Raw genomic sequence first — 19,460 nt, 5'->3', positions numbered from 1 at the left:
TCTAATTCATTAGTTCAGAGAATTTAATAATAAGTTATAGTATAATGAGATTGCCAACTTACGTTTGGAGCTCAAAATCAATTAAACAATTAAATTGTACACTGTTAAGCACATTTTGATATTTGTTTTTTGTTTTTTTGTTGCTGTATTTTAGATTCTTTCCATGTTGAGTACTTATGTTTGTAGAAATAATTTTTAATTATCGACAATGTATCTTTATTCTTCAGGAACACTTGTAATAGCTAATATTTTTTGCTAACAACGAAATCTAAAACCTGACACAACATTGTTTCACCTTTTAAGAACCCTTCCGATGATGTTACGTGTTACGTGCCATTGAATGCAATTATAGTTATTTTTCAATTTCTCCAGCAGTTTTGGAAAGCTGTGTTCATTACCCCGGAGTAGCGTGTCTAATAACCCAACATCAGTGCCTACAGGGTTTCAGTTGTTTTTATGGGAAACTAGCACAGATGGTAGATCACAATATTTGCGTAACCCCTGCAGCACGTAACCATTGGGCGGTATAAACAGGTAGTTTCATTGATACTACTAATAATAATAAAATTCAATCGATTCCATTTTTTCCCTCTTGGAGTAAGTATACTCCAGTGGCGTATTATTGATAATAAAATTATTTTTGTATTTTTACCACTTATGTTTTTATTCTTAAACATGCGTCCAGAGAAATCGCCACATGGTATATACCTGGATCCAACGCCGATTTATTACGGGCGCAGTATTACAGCAATATATGGTAATCTATTATGTACAAATAAAAGTAAAGAATAAATAAATATATAGGTAATATGATTGCAGGCGACGGATTAACTGTTATCTACAGCATCGCGTCAATGGGTGCAGTGTGATCGTCTCGCCAGGCGGCGCGGAGAAAAAACCACCGACCGATGACCGTAGGGGCGGCGCGGGTGGCGCGAGGATGGTCCGCACGCCGCGTTCGCCACGGGGCTGTTCAGTGCCGTGTTCAGCGCGGGGGGAACGAACGCTAGTCAGTGTGTCGCTGGTACAGTCTTCGTCGTCGTCGTCTACAAGCACGTGCCACTCGTTCATTAATCGAAATTGTCGGTCGGCAAGTGGTCGCAGGACACGCGAAAGGTGAGTGACGATGTGTAACATCGCCCACAACATGATGTAATATTATAATGATAATGTTATAATATAACGTCGGGTAATAAATTATGCGCGTATTATTATTATATTATTTTAATTAATATGGTATATTATATTGTAATAATTATGCGCAAAGGGATCGGCTTGAAAGTCCGCATCGAAAATACACGATTCCTCGCCACCTGTTGCCATCGTATTTCGTTACGATAACATTTCGACACAAAAGTGTGGTTTTCATACATATTATATAACTACGTATAGCTTGTAATATATTATATTTGTCATAGGGACAGTATTTTTCATTGCTTTTGTCTTTGTCGTTGTTGTTCTCGTTATTATGATAATATATACAGTTGTACCGTCTTATGTATTTTGTATATTAACTATATATAATATATATATATATATATATTGTATACATTTCGTCTATACATATCGTTCTAATAATGACATGCTGATATCGAGTATGGTGTTGGTCGTTGACTGCGTTCCATAGAATATTAAGTTTTAATATCACCGGACAACGTCGTTTTTCATTTTTAGACATTAATTGTTACAATATTATTTAAATATAATATAAAATAAATTTAACGACCGGTCGATTCGTACACGACGCCAATGATATTACTAAACGATCATAATAATATTATTATAATATATATATATATATATATATATATATAATTTTGTACGACCGTATTTTCAGTGTGCTTATACTACCTACGCGTCACTCCGTAAGTTTTAGTCCATTGGTTGGTGGGCGGAGCGGAGCGTTGTGGGAGACCTATACCGGAGCGGGGCCGCCGCCACCCCGTGCTTATGCGCTCTGATATATATCACATGAGATCTCGAACATTATAATAATTAGGTTTACGAGTTCCGCCTCGATTATAGTTAACCGTGCGTTGGTTGTCTGACGCGTTGAACAACTATATACTGTGTTTCTATTTATAATACCATCGGACTAGCAAGGAATCTTGTATAGACGCTATGTTATATAATATAGGGTAGGTCCCTTTATTTTGACTGATTGAAAAAACTACGATCGATTAGAATCAATTTTGGAGGTTCATATTATACCATATATCATATCCATATATAAATATATAATTCATATTGTGTATCATGAATCATGACTCACCGTGATAGGAGTTTTCCTAAACCTGACTTTTTATATTGTCCATGGGGACTAAGATGCTTTTGTTGCTCAGATACAGAAGAACGGAAATGTGCATTGCAGAACTAGAAAAGCGACCGGGAAAATTAACGGAGTATAGAGGCTAATATTCATATAAAGTATTTTTGGTTGATTTTCAACACAAGAATCACATATTCAAAACAGGATGTTTTTTTACTTTTTAGTAAAATCAATTGAGATGTGTGCATATTGACCTAAATAATTTAAACGATTCAAAATATAATTTTATATAAACAAAAATAATTTTCAAATTACTATATAATTATATTGATTGATACATTTCCTAAATAATTGGTTTAGGCAGGTTTAAATTTTGAAATAATATGATTTTTTTCCGACCGGTCAAAACCATTTTTCTTATACAGTGGTGTCCTCCTAAAAGAGATTCTAAATTCTAGTTATTCATAGAAAATAGGCTCATTTATGAATTTAAAACGACGATGTGATGAATATTATAAGTGCTAGAGACTTATCATATTTGACCTTTAAAAACAATAATCTAATAAAATAAAACGGTATGAAGTGCACGCTAGGTTAGTAAATATAAGAACTAACTATATAAATATTAAATATAATAAAATGTGTATAATGAAAATGTATATGTTATAGTTATTTAATTCAACTGACATTTTTAAACTCAATTGAAAATGTTCTTATTACAATTTTTTTTTTTTATTATTGATATTTATATACTGTTAAAAGTATCTTTAATAAATTATTGCAATTATATATTTTCCAATGAAAAAAGACGAAATTGAAGCTTGTATAGACTTAAGATTTAAGTATTTAGTATTTACTATTCGGTATAGACAATAGCATGGCTTTATAATAACAATAATTTTGTACCAGTAACTATAAAATGAATAATATAAATTTAACATACAATTGAGTTGTATCAAGGACTGATTATACAGTATAATAACGTTTTGTGAGTTATGAGTCTCGTAACGCGCAGTGGTGTAGCTTGAGGGGGGGGGTTATGGGTTTTAATACTAAGAATTATTATCATGTAAATTAATGGCTTTTTGGCGAGCAAGTGGCTTTATATCGTGTAGTACTATTGTCTCGTAGTTATCGATATCAGTTTTTGACTGTAGAATGCAGCGATAACACATTAATACACATTACGCACTACGAAAATGAAGGCGATGAGCAAAAACAAAAAGGTTACTCCTTCGGGTAAGTTTTGGCTACAGCACTGTTAACGTGCATAGCAAATCCTTATTTATATGCCACCATTAACGTAACGTATCAAATACCTACTGTTCGTGTAACAATTGAAAGTAATGATAGGCATCTAACATTATTGAGAGAGGATTATGATATGTGTAAGAACGTACTTCCAATATTATCTAATCATAATACTAAGATAAATAATTTATTATAAAACGAATAGTAGTTGTTCGTCTTATGGTTAGGTCTGATTGTCATTTCTGCTATTTCGTTACTAGTAAAATTGAATTTTCATCAAGATTTAAGATCTATATCGATTGGATTGAATTAATTTCTTTAGTGTTAACGTTATAGTTTGATTTTGGTGTTGATGTTTTTACTACGATATTATATTTTTATTTACCATCTTTGGTAATTATTATGTCATTGTCGTTTGCGTTAATTTTAAATTAACGTTGCTGTCGGAATTAAATGAATCAATTTTTTTATGCTAAGTTTCGATGTAAGACATTTTGTAGAATTAATTTCCATTTTCAATTTTTTATTTAAATATAAATTGTATTATGATGTTTTGCGGTTTTGTCTCTACACCATCAACTATGGTGTATTGACAGTACGTATTAGTATTTTTATTGTATACTGCGGTCTTAAAATGTATGACGGCGCATTGGTTATGCGATATTATTACACGAGTGTCTAGCGTTGGCAGTTGTAGCGGTCCATACAAATATTATCGATATCTTTGTTTAATTATATTTTAACATGACAATTTGTTAAATCAACATTTAATTTAATACAGTAATCGATATTCAATTATTATTTATTTATTATTAATAAAATCGTTAGTTTTTAGGATTTTTAAGTCTATAGTGTGATTAAATTTAAAATCACATAATCTAACATAATAATAGGTATATGTAATAAAATATGTATCTATATTTTTATTTTTATTAATTTATCATAGGTATTTTTAACAAATATAATCAATCTAGAAATTTCGTGTAAATTATGAAAAATATTTAAGATTTCTATTACAAAAAAGATTTAGCCATAGAGGAGGTACATAAATTTAAATGATTTTTAATCATAAGTTAGTAGAATAGTAGATGGGTTTTTATTTTTTGTATTAAATATCTGTATTTTATTATTATTCTATAATTAATAACTATATAGGAAATAGGAATAGTTTAATCTTTTAAATTTGAAACTTTTATTGTGAGTGCCTTAAACCAATAGTGAACGGTGAGGGGGAAATTGGGGGAAACTCATTTTCTATATAGTATATATTAAGAATTAAACAATTGCTTAACAGTTTACACAGTATAAATACAATTTTATAGTATTAAATATAATTTATATTATTTTGTTTTTAATATTATATTATTTTATATCATTATCTTGTACAGGAAATTTTTTTTTTTAAAAGAAAATAACATTTATAAATTATTATCATTCCGAAAATCGTATTTGGTAATATGTATAAAAAAATAGATTCAAACGGTATAACAATCATACAAACAACATATTTTTATTACTATTGTTCGAGTGTATTTTTACATATTATATATGTCAGGTTCATAACGTCTTGCCGTGCTCAAATCTGATGATCAAGCAGGTTAACCCTGTTTATGTGTAATTACTTCAGTCAATGACCAACGGAAAATGTATCGGTTGTCTTCTAATTTTCACTTTTAATAATTCATCCGTGTTCGTCTATCGTCTTTAATTTAAATTTTCTCTTGTCGTTTTATACCTGAAATGGCGGATGGTGCCTAAATAATCTGTATTTCTCACTTGCAATGGTTGTGCCACCCAACGGACACATCCAAAAATCGTGGCTTTGTGTCGTGACCGACATGTGATTTGCAGCAGAAGTGGCACTACACGATACTTTATACATTCTCAATAGCTGTGCCATCTCGGTTCTAGCTCTACGTGATTCGTATCAATTTATTTACTTAAAGATCTATGATCCTGAAATATTGCAGTTTACTAAGCGTATTTTATTTATCACTAATATAATATTCTATCAATATTTAATTATTATAACGTATAACTACTATGAACTAATAGGTCCATTTATAGTTTAAAAAATAAAAATCAATCATTTTTATCTATAATAATAATAATATTAATTATCCATTTTATTTAATTGTTATTTTTTTTTAAAAATCATTAAATATTAAAAAATGTTTTTAGGTACATACTAAACATACTTATTTATTTTAATAATACAGAGATCCATGATAGTTAGAGTTACATATTTTCCAGCTGTCCGACAGGTGTATATTGTACTTATTGCGGTTTTGCACTTAATTTAACTGTGACATTTTTGGTAATCTATTGCGTGCCCATTAGACTGTAACAGTCTTATAATTATTCTTTTGGCTGGTGCAAGTACGTTTTGCACATTAACCAAATTTTCTTTACATAGCATAAGTTAAGACCTAATGTATATTTATTTCTAAGAAAAACATTTTTCGTACCTAAAAAAAATATATAATCCAGAAATTTAGAATGTTATATTAATACAATATTTAAAATAAATTGTACTGTTACGTCATAATTCATAAAAGTCATTATTGATATTAGTGATAACCACCAGTAAATTTTATGGTAATCCATTGGCTAGTTCAATATCGGATATGGAAACGAAACATACAGATACAGTTGTACATTGACTTCGAACTGTTGAGATTTTTTGTTGGACAGTCATCATGTAGCTATGGGGTTCATAAAGAAAAACATGACATTACATTTGTTTGAGTTTTTATTTTTAAAATGTACAATGTACACAGTTAACATGGTTCATTGAAACAGATATATAAGATTGTAAGCCTTAGGGTTGTAAAATTATTTTGTATACCACCATTCTTCAATATGTATAGAAACAGTAATAATGATTTTTCGTAAATTATAAATGAATAACCAACAAGAATAATAGTATTTATTATAGTTTAAATAAGTATCTTTATTAATTTTAGGATATAAAAATATTTTTAATGACGTTTTAAATAAGTATAATTTAAAAAATTAAGATATTAAAGAAAAATAAATTTAGAATAAAAAATAATAACAGAAAATTGTAGAATTTTCAAAAAATTTATAATTTTTTTTAAATTCGAGTGAAAATTGATTTTAAGCTAGTTGTTGACCTAATAATAAATATTTATTAATCATAATATATAAGTTTGGATTTTTACAAGGTTAAGTTGTAAAATTTAGTTATTGAATTGTTTTATAAATAATATACTTAGTTTTTAAACTTTATTCAATGTTGTAGGAGTTAAGACACTTTTAAGTTTTTAACTTCATTAATCAATATTAACAGTATCATAATATGAATAGAGGTATTTATACGTCATGTCGGTTTCAGGTAATATTAATTCATAATTTTATATGATCTAATTTGTTAAAGATTTTTTTAAATAAAATGTATACTTTTTGAATAAGCTGATATTTTATATCATTTGCCATAAATACCCAGTGGTAGTATAAATCTACAATAAATTGTATATGAATACATATTACAGGATCGTATTATTATTATTATACTTAATATTTATACAATATGTTAATCTAATGTAAGCTAATAATTCTAGTTCTTAAAAAAAAGAATATATTATATTTAATGAAATTATCTAAAAACAACAAATATGTAGTAAACTACTGCGTCGTGTATAATGGATTATTGAATCCGTAACTTTTATACTCTCAAATAACTTCTTAGTAATATACTTTATCAATTCGAATTTTATTGCTTTATCTATGAATAACCATATAAAATTATTTTATTTTACTGCTGCTTGGATTAAAGCCAATTTAAAGTATAGGAATATCTTTTGGATTTATTTTTTTGTGTATAATGTATTTATCGTTTACAATATGAGATAAATTTTATTCAGAGAAACATTAGAAAATTTATAATTTATTGTCACCATTATACGAATGGCATAACACAAATCAAGTTACATGCATATTGCAATTCGTTTGAAAAACGTATGAAGTCATAGTTTATTTGTGGTATGTTTCCGGGTTAAATCCTTCTTAATTTTCGGAGTACTATCGCGTTCGTAACTATTCGTCGAATAGTATTCTATGACCACGTCAATTCTTATTGGTTTTTCAACGATGTCAGTACTATGATGATTTTTTTCGAAAAACTCCAGATAAAGTACGAGTGAAAATAGTGTTTTAAAAGTTTTGCAAAGGACATTGAATTTACTATGATAATTGAACATACGTCGTTCTTTAAGCACAGCATTTATTTATCACTTATTTATTATTTATCATATACGAAATACGATAATATATCACTGAATTAAAATTTAACATATCAATCCAGTGACCCACTTGACACCTACTGTATAGCCGAGTGGGTACTCACTTGTCCAATTGTATTTTTCATATTAAATATCCTATTTGTTTACGCAATAAATACAATAAATACATTTAAATTAATCATTTTTTATTATATATATTATATTAAATAATTTTCATAATTTAATGGCACGTTGAAAAAAAATTATCAGACAATTTTTAACACGTGGAGTAAAAAAAAAAAATTACCGTCCTTGATCAAGGGCTTAAGGTTAATAAATTAAATATTTATTAACAATTGTTATTGAATTTTTCTACAGCAATAACTGTCTATATTCTTATTATTACTTATAGTTGTAGATGTCGGGGTTTGAATAATTACACATCGCGTATTTGATGACAGAATTTTATTATAAAAACGTTATATTATATGTAAAATGTATATATTACAGTACTAAAAGACGCACGTCTGTCGACCGTTGTTAAGCTTTGACTGGTTTCAACGGCAGTTGGCCGATCGCGAGCCGTGCTCTCGCGGGTGTGGATAAGCAGCATAGTTAGACCTAATAGATAGTATTAGGAGTCGGTAAGACACTTATACTCGTAAAGGACATGTTTTGAGAAGTCGAATATGTAGTTTTAACGTTAATTTATTACCTACCCTGCATACGATTCAGTACTTATTAATATTGATACTCATACGCAACTAAACGTGATGAGCACCAGAGCGTCAATGTTAATGGTTTAAATTAATAATTGTCACTAAGAAATTACAATTCCAGTTTCAAATTTCGAAATAATTTTGTTCACAGCGAATATATTTCACCGAGCAATACATTTTTTAGTTATAACTAAGATTTATTTCCGCCCGACCGTTAGAAATACGACCTGTTTGTAATAAGAAACCAGTAATTAGACTCAGTCGTCATTAGTGTAATGAAATTTAACTTTTATATCTAATTAAAGAATAAAATATGTTTCTTTATGTTTTAATTTTTCAAGCTAAATAATAATTGCGAAGACCATGTAAATTATCCACAATTGGCAAATAGTTATGTTTTTTTTTTAGATTAAAATAATTATTTGTAGAAATATTTAAAAAGAAAAACTAGGTAAATACCCGTTAATTAAAACTACATAGTATTTTATTGTTGAAGAAAACCTTTAACTTAACAAGATAAATTTTTTATAGCTGTGTATTTTGTTATAATAACAGGAAAACCAATTTAAAAATAATATTAAAAAGTAGGACAGGTTAAAAAGATGAGAGGTTTGGGTACTTCACTTGTCTCGCTTACTTAGATGCAGAATAATGATTTATTATTTATATAAATAATAAATGATTATATTAGAAAGACAATAGATTCGTTAAAATGTTTTATAGTTTTCGTTTTTTGATAGTTTTTTTTACGTTTAAGTAACTACTCAACAAATTCATATAAGTATATTATCAACTAAAAGTACCAACTAGACTGGATTTCCATTTGAATATCTGATTACTAGAAGCTTTAAATTATTTTCTTAGTTCATCACAATCAAATTCCAAAATTAAATTTGTGGATTACATGTTTCCGTCGTTGTGAGTAGTGTTTAAAAAATATTACTGGAAATATAAATAAAAAAAAAAATAAAAATAAAATGCTTAAAAGTATCATTTGTGTTTAATGTGTCTGTATTAAGTACTAACGTTTTAATGTAATAATAATATTTAAACTGAACAATTAATTAAAATTTAAAATAGATGCTATTAAAACTAAAAACCCAGTAATTATAGTATTATTTGGTCCAGAAATTCGAACCTGCATCAGATCTAAGAAGGTTTATCATTTGTTAATTTGCGTATGTATTATGAATATATAATTATAAAAATCGTCAACAAATTAGATTTTTAAGAAATTGAGTACAATATTTTTTTTAATTTCAATATATATATATTATATACAGTCACCTCTTATACTTAAAAATATGCAAAACCTTTAATATTAATAGGATTATATTATTACGCCCAACCACTCATATCACTTCCAGAAAACAGAAGAAAGAATATTTTTAACTCAGTTAAAAATTAAAAAATTTGATCAAAAACAAGGAACGCCTCTGCTAATTATTTATGATGGCACAATATTTACTATAAACTGGAAAATATATTTAAGGTAGGTAGTTTAGGACTAAGTAAAACGCATTTGTATATTTTACTTTTTAATATTTAACAATATTGGCAATATTGTAATAATTTACAAGAATTTTCAAAAACCAATCAACGCATAATTCTTGTTGTTTGCATAACATGAATATTAATAGCGAAGAAAGAAAAAATATATTGAAGTGGATGAAATTAAAAAGTGAAAAATCGAATTCACCGATGAATTTTCTCAGTAATTATTGTAACGACGTGATTAAAAGAAAAACATCAAGTATATGACGAGAAAAGTTTATTGTTTAAAAACAAACATGAATGACGTTATTAATTTTTTAGAATTTAATCTCGAAGGAAAATATTGTGGTATATTATTTTGTTGATTAGTTATTATCGCAATAAGTGTGGTAGTATTATATAATGTGGAATAAAAAAAAAGAAAAAGAAAGATAGATGGCTTTCAATCGTATAATATAGATACATTGTTATTTGAAATATTAAATTGTATCGTGACACGCAGGTGGTTTAACGTTTTATAACTTAGTTGTGTATAAACAATAAAACGGGATAGAACAAAATCAAAAAGTGGGGGTGAACCTTAGACAGAACGGCACTCTATAGCTATGACGCATCTAACATCATTGGCCATTCATTCGGTCGTGTGCGTGCTCAGGTACTCTAGAATCTCTCTTCACGCAGAAGTTATCAACAATTTAATAATAATCGGGCTTACGAAAAATGTACTCACAGTCTTTCACACACCGGTGTACCGTAGGTTATTATATTATGCTTTTGAGTTTTTGACACAATATTCTAATTTTTTTCACACTGGTAATTGTGATTCTCGAAAAAAAAAATACTCTCATAACACGAATGGTTTATAATGCTAGTCGAAATTACTAACACTAAATCCGCTGAGTACAAAATTTATTATTGTGTGTAGTTAATATGAACTACGTATGTATTGGTCTCGACGTAACTTATATATCTGTCATGTTCTACGTGTATCTACGCCTAACTCTGACGAATTTATGTTAAATAATTTGATTGTAATTAAAAATTGGAAATTAAGAACTATATTAATTTAAGTTCATAGACATTTTGTTGTGTATTTATATTCAGACGCATTGGTATGGATAATATTTTGGTGTTTTGATCAAGATGAAAACCCGAAGTTGTTAATTAAATTGTATGTAAAAATAAGTATAAATTATAGAAATAAATAATGATTCATATAACTATAAACAAATGCATATTTCAACATTATGATGACTGATGAGTGATGAGTAATACCTTGGGTTTGGGTACCTATATGTTATTTTTAAAATGTAATTATTTTACGTTAAATACTCGTTATTTAGAGATAAAAGTAATAAAGTTACGTTAATCGTTAATAAAATAAAATTGTAATTAAGTTTCATTACTCGTTACTAAAATTAAGATGTAAAAAAGAGAAAAATGCATGTTTAAATGAGTTAATTAAATAAAGTACAGTGAAATTAATTATTTTATTCAAAAGTTTAATGACTTAATTGCGATAAGTTAAAATTTAAAATTATATTTAACTATTATAGATTTTTTTAATATTATTATTTTTTTCTGATTAATTGAATTGCTTTTTTTTAAACTTCTGATAGATGATACTCGAAACTAAATTATTATGCTTTTTACTTGAAATATAAAATAGTAATTAGTATATGTGAATATTTGATTTCGTTGTAAAAAGAAATATTATACACTATTTATTATAAATTTAAATAAAATTTTAAAATATGGATTAGAAAATTATGATTAAAATCAGTTTGTACTTATTGAAATTTCACTATAACCTATGTCTACTGTATTTTGACTTGTATTATGTATTATTTTTCGTCTTAATGTACCTTTATTTTTAGGTATTTTCTTTTTTTAATTTTTCCTGATTATATTGACTTATATAAAATCGAATAATGAATATTGATTTTTCGAATTAAGACTATATAGTTTAAAAAATATACGAATTGTAGTAGTGGATCAACAGTACTATGCTCATATGATATTAGATTAAGTTAATTAAGTCAAAGGTTAGGTTCCTATAAATGCATATTTAATTTACAGTTAATGTACTTACATTGATTATTTAATACGATTGATGAAAATATTGAAATAAAATTAACTCTAATACCCGTCAATTAATTTAAATAAATATAACTAGTAGATGTAATAAATATTTACTTTTTCAGAACTAAAAAATATCGGGTAGCCATTTGGGTTTTGCATGATTTAATAATCATAGTGTTAAAGTAAATTGTACTTAACTAAAGTATTATGTAACACGTAAGTAACTGATTAGTTAAGGAATGTATTGTTAACCTTTTGATGCTGTTTTTATTTTTCGTATATTGGTGTCGTCTGCAGCCAAAAATTAATGAATACACGTTTTATCAATTAAAATGTTATTATACCTACAAAAATAGTGAAGAATATATTATGTATAGGTAGGTATGACGTGTTTATTTTAAATTTAAAGGTTTCTTGTGTTTCATTGTACTTTGCGTTGCATTTTTTTCCTGACCAGTGGTAATTTTATCATTACCACGGTAATAAAATATTATACATTTTTAAATTCTCCGATCTCTTTTAATAATTTAAAGTCTGGGTGTAGTAAAGTTGTTAAATTATTTTGATGGAAAAAAAACATTCGATGTAATGCTGAATGAGTTTTAAAGACAAACACATAACTAAATAAATAAAATTGACACTATACGCATCCATTGTATATTGGTAAATAATATAAAATGTGATAAAAGGTATTATACACGTTACGAGTCGCCTATGCACAAAACTCTCATATAATGTTATAATAGAAGCGATCAACTTGCAAAAATAAGTCAAATTTTACAATTTGACAGGTTAAAAAAAGTTTGCAAAGAAGCGCAAAGTGGTATTATGTGAAATGAAACAAATTGAAACAACTGAAGACAAAATATGTCACGTTAATATTGGAAATAGACGAATGCCAAAATATTGAAAATATCAATATTAATACTTAATGCCAAGGTGCGTGCAAACGAGAGAATAGTGGGAGTAAGTAATATATACAAATATATTTTAATATGTTTTATAAGTATGAAAATATAATTTATATTATATTATTAATGAGGTCATAACGGAACTAATAATTTTTAGGCGGTTATTCAATTGCTGAAATACATTTTATTAAACATCAACCTGTGTTGTATATCAAGCTTATGTGTGAATGAATCGTAAGGTATATGATTATAAGCTTTAGGTTTAAAATATAAGTACCTACATACCTAATTAATTATAATTTATGGCTAATTTTTATAATTTTAAAATTATGATATAATAATATTATGTTACAACTTTACAAGCCAATATCAAAACAATTTCATTAGTTGTGTACTTTTTTATTTATCTAGTAAAATCGTTTAATCATATTAATAACAATAATAATGTGTTATTAGTTTAATACCTATAAATATATTTTAATTATAAGAAAACAATTGTTTACTCAACCTACAATTTAATGTACATAATATGTGGTCATACCACTTATTACAATTTATTATGATATTTAAATGATTTTTGATATTTTAACTAATGTCTTTGATGTAAAATTCAAACTTTAATTTACTAAGATTCTCATTACAGGTTTATTTATTGTGTAGTAAAATAAAATCATTGGAAGTATTTTCTACCAGTTACCTTATTTAAAGTCAGTTTCCAATATTTGAAATCTATATCTCGAATACAATTTGGTTAAAGAATTTATGTTGTCGATTATACCGAGTGCTGGGAAGTGAGTGAAGCGAGATGTAACTTCAAACTCGGCAGTATCAGCTTTCCGTGACTATTTAATATTTATGCGTTTCTGTATTCAGTTAATCCGCAAAATGTAGATATAATGTAATTTAAGTACGACAATTGTATAAAAACATTTCTATTACCTTTCTTATTCTTTGCACTCGTGTTACATCAAATTATTTTATTTTGAATTTGTTTTATGTAACAAAACTAATTTAACGTACAGAGAATTCGGGATGTGTTAGGTCTTCATTTTTGTTTCGCAATTTACTCGTTGGGTAAGGCTTTCGTTTTATAAAATATTCAATATGCCAACTCATTATTTTTGTACTTCCATTGAGTTTACAGTAAGTGTTAACATAAACATTTTTGAATTCTTCTCTTTAAACTCTCTGAATTTAATTGGATATTTTAATGTATCTAAATATGTTATAGTATTATTTAGTTGAGAATATTTTAGTTATAAACTTTAATTAACAATGCAATAAATCGTCAGACCGTTTATAATCATATTGCAACAAATGGAAGAAAATTCAAACATGAATAATATACAATAGAAAGTTGGTGTGTAAAATGAAAATATGACGAGACTTGCAGCAATGGTAGGACGCACGCCTTAAAAATGTTTTTGAATAAATGTAAAATAAGTATAGTTAGCTGTTACAAAAAAGATTTTTCATAATTTTAAAAATTCCATAACATTGTAATAAAATAAAATTATCACAAAAACAGATAAATATTTATTTTCAGTTAAAATCATTTCGGCCATTCTGAATTTTTGAATTTTCTGTACGTCATAAATCACAATGTAAATAGTTATACGGTATATTTGTTATAACGTCGAACGAGCGGGCCACGCCTTTCTTCAAAAGTCATCATCTTTATTTATAGTCGTTATGTATACATAATACATATTGTATGCGTATGCATTGAATGTAAAGTAAATAAAACTATCCCAACGGCTCAAGTGTGTACACCAACTTTTCGTAGGTGACCCTTTAATTGCAACCCATTTGAAATTTGTCGGAGAGAAAATTAATGAATTATTATTTTCATAATAGAATTTCGTCAAATATCACAGGATAGGCTTAGATGAAGACGAAATAGAAACGATCGTTCAAACACAGTGTTTAGGATTGAAGTCATGAGGTATTTATATAATTATATTATACATTTTTACACGAAAATTCACCAAGTATAATAACTTGTACTTTTCAATAATGTAGTTATTCAAAATTTGATTTTAAGAATTTTTAAAATATTTGCTTGATGATCTTATATTTTAATCTTAAAATTCTTCAGATTTTTTGCATTACTTAAAAAGTGTTCTATGAAGATACAAATTTCTATTTTTTATCGAAGATCCCACTTTTCTAATGTAAATTATTTTGTGGATAATTTTGACGTATCAAAATCTAAATTCAGTCAAGTATTTCTTAAGTTAATTAATAATTTAATTTTGTTTACTAAGGATGATAATAGGTCTGTGGAAATGAGTTTAGAATATACGGGGGCTTTGGCGATTTGAAAATTTAGTAATTGATATGAATCAGTTAACATTTATAATTTTTAATAATGATCCGAGTATAATAAATACTAGATTCAATATTAAATAAATTTTATATTCTTGTAAAACCATTTTTAAGAACTATTATCCTTAGTATAAACATTATGATATCTGAAATACTGCTAGTAAGAATTTTGAATTGAATATCTACATAAAAATTTTCAGAAAAATTATCCATTAAATAGTTTACGGAGGGAGGAAAAGATTTTCATTTGAAAATCATAAGTGTATATTGCCACAGGACCTTTTTATATAAGTAATGAAACAAATCTCAAAAATTTAAAAATGTGGTATTTAAGTATATTTAAAAATGTCAAAAGTTGTGATTTGAATAAATAAATTTAATTATAATTGATAATAAGTCATTAACCCTGTATATTATAATACTTGCACATGTGGCATGTTTGGGAAAACGATGTCCCAAGTCCTTGCTTTTTGTTAAGCAGTTCGTACTATATTTTAATAGCGACATTTAATTTCGTTCCCGTTTTACGCAATGTCCTGTATTACAATATTATAATATAAATCCAATTCGAATAATCGTCCAGCGCATATTTTACTGGTGTCGATGAACTCGAATGTCGATCGACCAACTCGTGGATTGCCAACCTTCTAATATAATAGAACTATGTTCGTATGCAATTACAGAAAACGATTGCAGTCGCTACCGCGTCGCTTCCGTTATCAGATAAAAACATACTCTACGGATGTGTTTGCATTTTATTATTTTTGCTCTGTAAAAACGCCGAAATATGTCAATACAACAGAGAGCATTAGAATCATTTGTTTTACATCGTATAACCAGTAAACGGTAATCATTCCATGACCACTGAATCTTGGTTATCTCATCGGGGAAAATAAAATTTCACGACGAAAATCCTAAAATCGATCCACGTAGTCATCGGGATAATATTACGATTAACGTTTGCTGTCGCCCGTATTATGTTAAAACCGCTGTGGGTGTAAGACTTTCAGGGACTCTAAACGTAGCGAACATCGAGTTACACCCATAACCTCTGTAAACAAAATAAAATAATTTTAACGCTGACTTTGATTGCATTGCATACGAAGTGTTATTGTTGTTATAATGATCGCAACGACATTATAATGTCGTTGAAAAATTAAATTCGCTTGTGCACAATAGCAACTTACGACCTACGATTATTTGCTACGACTGACCAATTATAAATGAAAACGATACGACGACTAAAATACATTTTAACTGATTAAATAAAAGTATAGTTAGTCTTCGATAACAAACCATATAGCATGATTTATTATACTTTGATAGTTTGATGTCTCTATACATTTTATAAAGAATTTAAAATTGTTTTATTTATGCTTCCTAGTAACATTGTGAAAAAAGTCACTTAGTAACTTTTGATAGAACACCCACGATATTTATACAACTGTACCTATGTATATAAATAATAAAATATAATATGTAAATATATAAAAATTCAGTAAATAACAAATAAATACTTAAGATAACATTAATAATGAAATTATTAATGGACTACAATCATTAATTTTAACTTTGTTTGTATTTTGGATTACTTTCTATTTTGTTACATTACATTTTTGTTTATTAATAATACGAGAGTTTAAAATAATAAAAGGTCTTAAACTTTTGTTTTCATTTCTTTTGAAAATAATGATTGAAAATATTCGATACAAATGAAGTATTTAGACAAAATAATAATGACTATGTCATTTTGCATCAAAGCATTTGTAAAATATTAAAACATAATATAAATTCTACCTGTTATTGTGTTTTAATAATTTAGTTAATTAAATTGTAAGACAACCTAACCACAGTCGTAACCACTGAATGGATCTGTGTCATGGCTGCATCCGAATGGTTCCTTACTTAAAAATGAACAACCGAATTGGTTTCCGATATTTTCAAACAGTTGTGAATTACAAAATGTGACGTTATAATGGAAAATTTAAAATTTGAAAACAATTTTTCACTTTTGTTGATATTTTAAAAGTGGTACATTTAATACATTCAAGTATTAAATTCACAAAAAATTAAAATTAAAATATTTACATTAACAATGAATGGATACACTTTAACAAAATAAAATTTTAAAATTAGTATTCATAAAAAATATTTGTTTTAAATTTTTACATTGTTGGATTTTTTTTAAAACATATATATAATATATATAAATAAATTAAATTATTTATTGTACTATGATTATTAATTAACAAATGATTTATAATGACGTTATTTACTATAGTATTATTTATAATATATTATATCTTGTATTTCAAATAGTTAAAGACTTATTTCGATATTTTTTCTTTAAATTTTGTTGTTGTTGTGACTAACAACCATTTACCACGATTTAATAACGATCGAGCTATCGATCAGTTAAATACTTTCGACTACTTTATTCTGAGATAAAAAATGGAACATATTTTTTAACCGAAAAAATATGTTTGATTATTATATGAATACTGTTAAAACGACAAATAAAATAAGTAACGGTATTATATATATATATATTTATATACTATTTATGTTTGCACATAGTACAATCATCATCAAGCATAAAATGGGAAAAATTGCTTTATTTCCCGGTATACTCAGAAACCAGACTGCTAAGAAAAAAAGCCCGTGTCAAGCACATTATTAATATTATAAATTAATAAATTGATGTGCACTTCAAAATTATTAAGCATTACAGATGATAATAAAGTATTATGAACTTATCAGTTAGGGTACTAAGTTATATTGTGTTATTTCGCGCTGTCAACACAATATTAAAACAATAATGTCAAAACGAACGCCTTTGACATTTTCGTATTGTAAAATCTTCGTACTTAAATAGTAGAGTTAATTGAATTCGAAAGTTAGGTAATTTCATTTAAAAACTCGGTATCGGTAACTGCTTCCAATGTAATGTTTTTGTCGACACTTTTTTTTTCAGTCACGAAAGGAAAATAAAAAAATCATGTCCGGAATTTTTGAACATAATTTTATCATCTCGCAAAATGGCTTTAAACGAGTTTATAACGCAATGGAAATTATACAGACGTGATTACGTGAAAGTAGTCTAGACATGATTATTGATAAATATTTCTTTACGTTACACCGAACACGAAAGTAATTTGGATTTCATTCTACTCGAAATATTCATTAAACTTGTAACTACTATTCGTCTAAATTGAATAGTTTTAACAATGCATTTTATTCGTATCATTCCGTTTATTAAGAAAAGTTTTGAAACAATATGTTTAAAAATAACATGTGTAGTATAATGAATACAAATTCATAGTTTTTTCATTCGGTAATCGTATCAAATGATTTGTCAGTAGAACGTTTTGGAAAAAGTCTTGTATTGAATTACACGTTAATATTAGTTATGTATACATTTTTCTGTTTCGTCCGAATCCCCGTGCTCATGGTTTTTCCTGTAAATTCGTATACAATCACAATTTATTATATCTCAACTTTCCAAAACTTAAATGCCATGAAATATTAATTTCTTTTAACCAGAACAATTTATTTTTGGTTCAGTATTATTAACTTGCAATGTTTTAGTATGTTCAAAAGTAAAATTTATCTGGATTTTAATTATTTTTTGTTAATCCAAACATTTTTTTCTTTCAGTTTTATAACCTTGAAAATTCTGAAAAGGTAAAAGTTTTAATTATCTTGGACGTACAATATTTTACTAACATACAAGCATACTTTTGTTTTGTTAATATTTGTATTAAAGAAATATTTTTCATTGCATTACTTTAGACGAATATTTTTTTGAAATGGGCGTGTAGACAAACGTAATATTATTAAGTTAAAACAATATACATTTTGTTTTATTATAATATATTATAAATTGTTTTACTTTAATTAGTGTTATTATGACTCATTTACAATTGTATTTTATTATTCTTGGATGACTAGAATTCCTTTATACTAAATAAGATATTTTATAGGAAAATTAAATTCTAAGTTTGTGTATAATTTGGATAACGAACTGAATAAACTTAATAAAAACATTTCTTTGCTGAAAAATTTGTTAAATTAGCTTTTAATGGTTAAAATGTATTCGGCATACAACACATACAACAAACGATATAATATAATATATTACATTATCTAACTTCTATAGGAA

The 19,460-nt window shown here is 26.7% G+C and overlaps 1 protein-coding gene across 1 annotated transcript in view; it reads left to right on the top strand.

Annotated features, from left to right (window-relative positions):
• The first annotated feature begins 837 nt into the window (after window positions 1-837).
• LOC132929249 (thyrostimulin alpha-2 subunit) overlaps window positions 838-19,460 on the top strand; it is a 46,458-nt gene continuing 27,835 nt past the window's right edge. The window contains exon 1 of the mRNA XM_060994451.1: window positions 838-1,116. Within this exon, the coding sequence (XP_060850434.1) occupies window positions 941-1,116 (176 nt within the window). The 5' untranslated portion in view covers window positions 838-940. The remainder of the gene's footprint in view (window positions 1,117-19,460) is intronic.

Source organism: Rhopalosiphum padi, chromosome 4 (assembly GCF_020882245.1).
Source record: "Rhopalosiphum padi isolate XX-2018 chromosome 4, ASM2088224v1, whole genome shotgun sequence".
Classification (NCBI taxonomy): domain Eukaryota; kingdom Metazoa; phylum Arthropoda; class Insecta; order Hemiptera; family Aphididae; genus Rhopalosiphum; species Rhopalosiphum padi.
The sequence above is the reverse complement of the archived record's forward strand: the minus strand, read 5'-3'. Positions and strand labels throughout refer to the sequence as shown.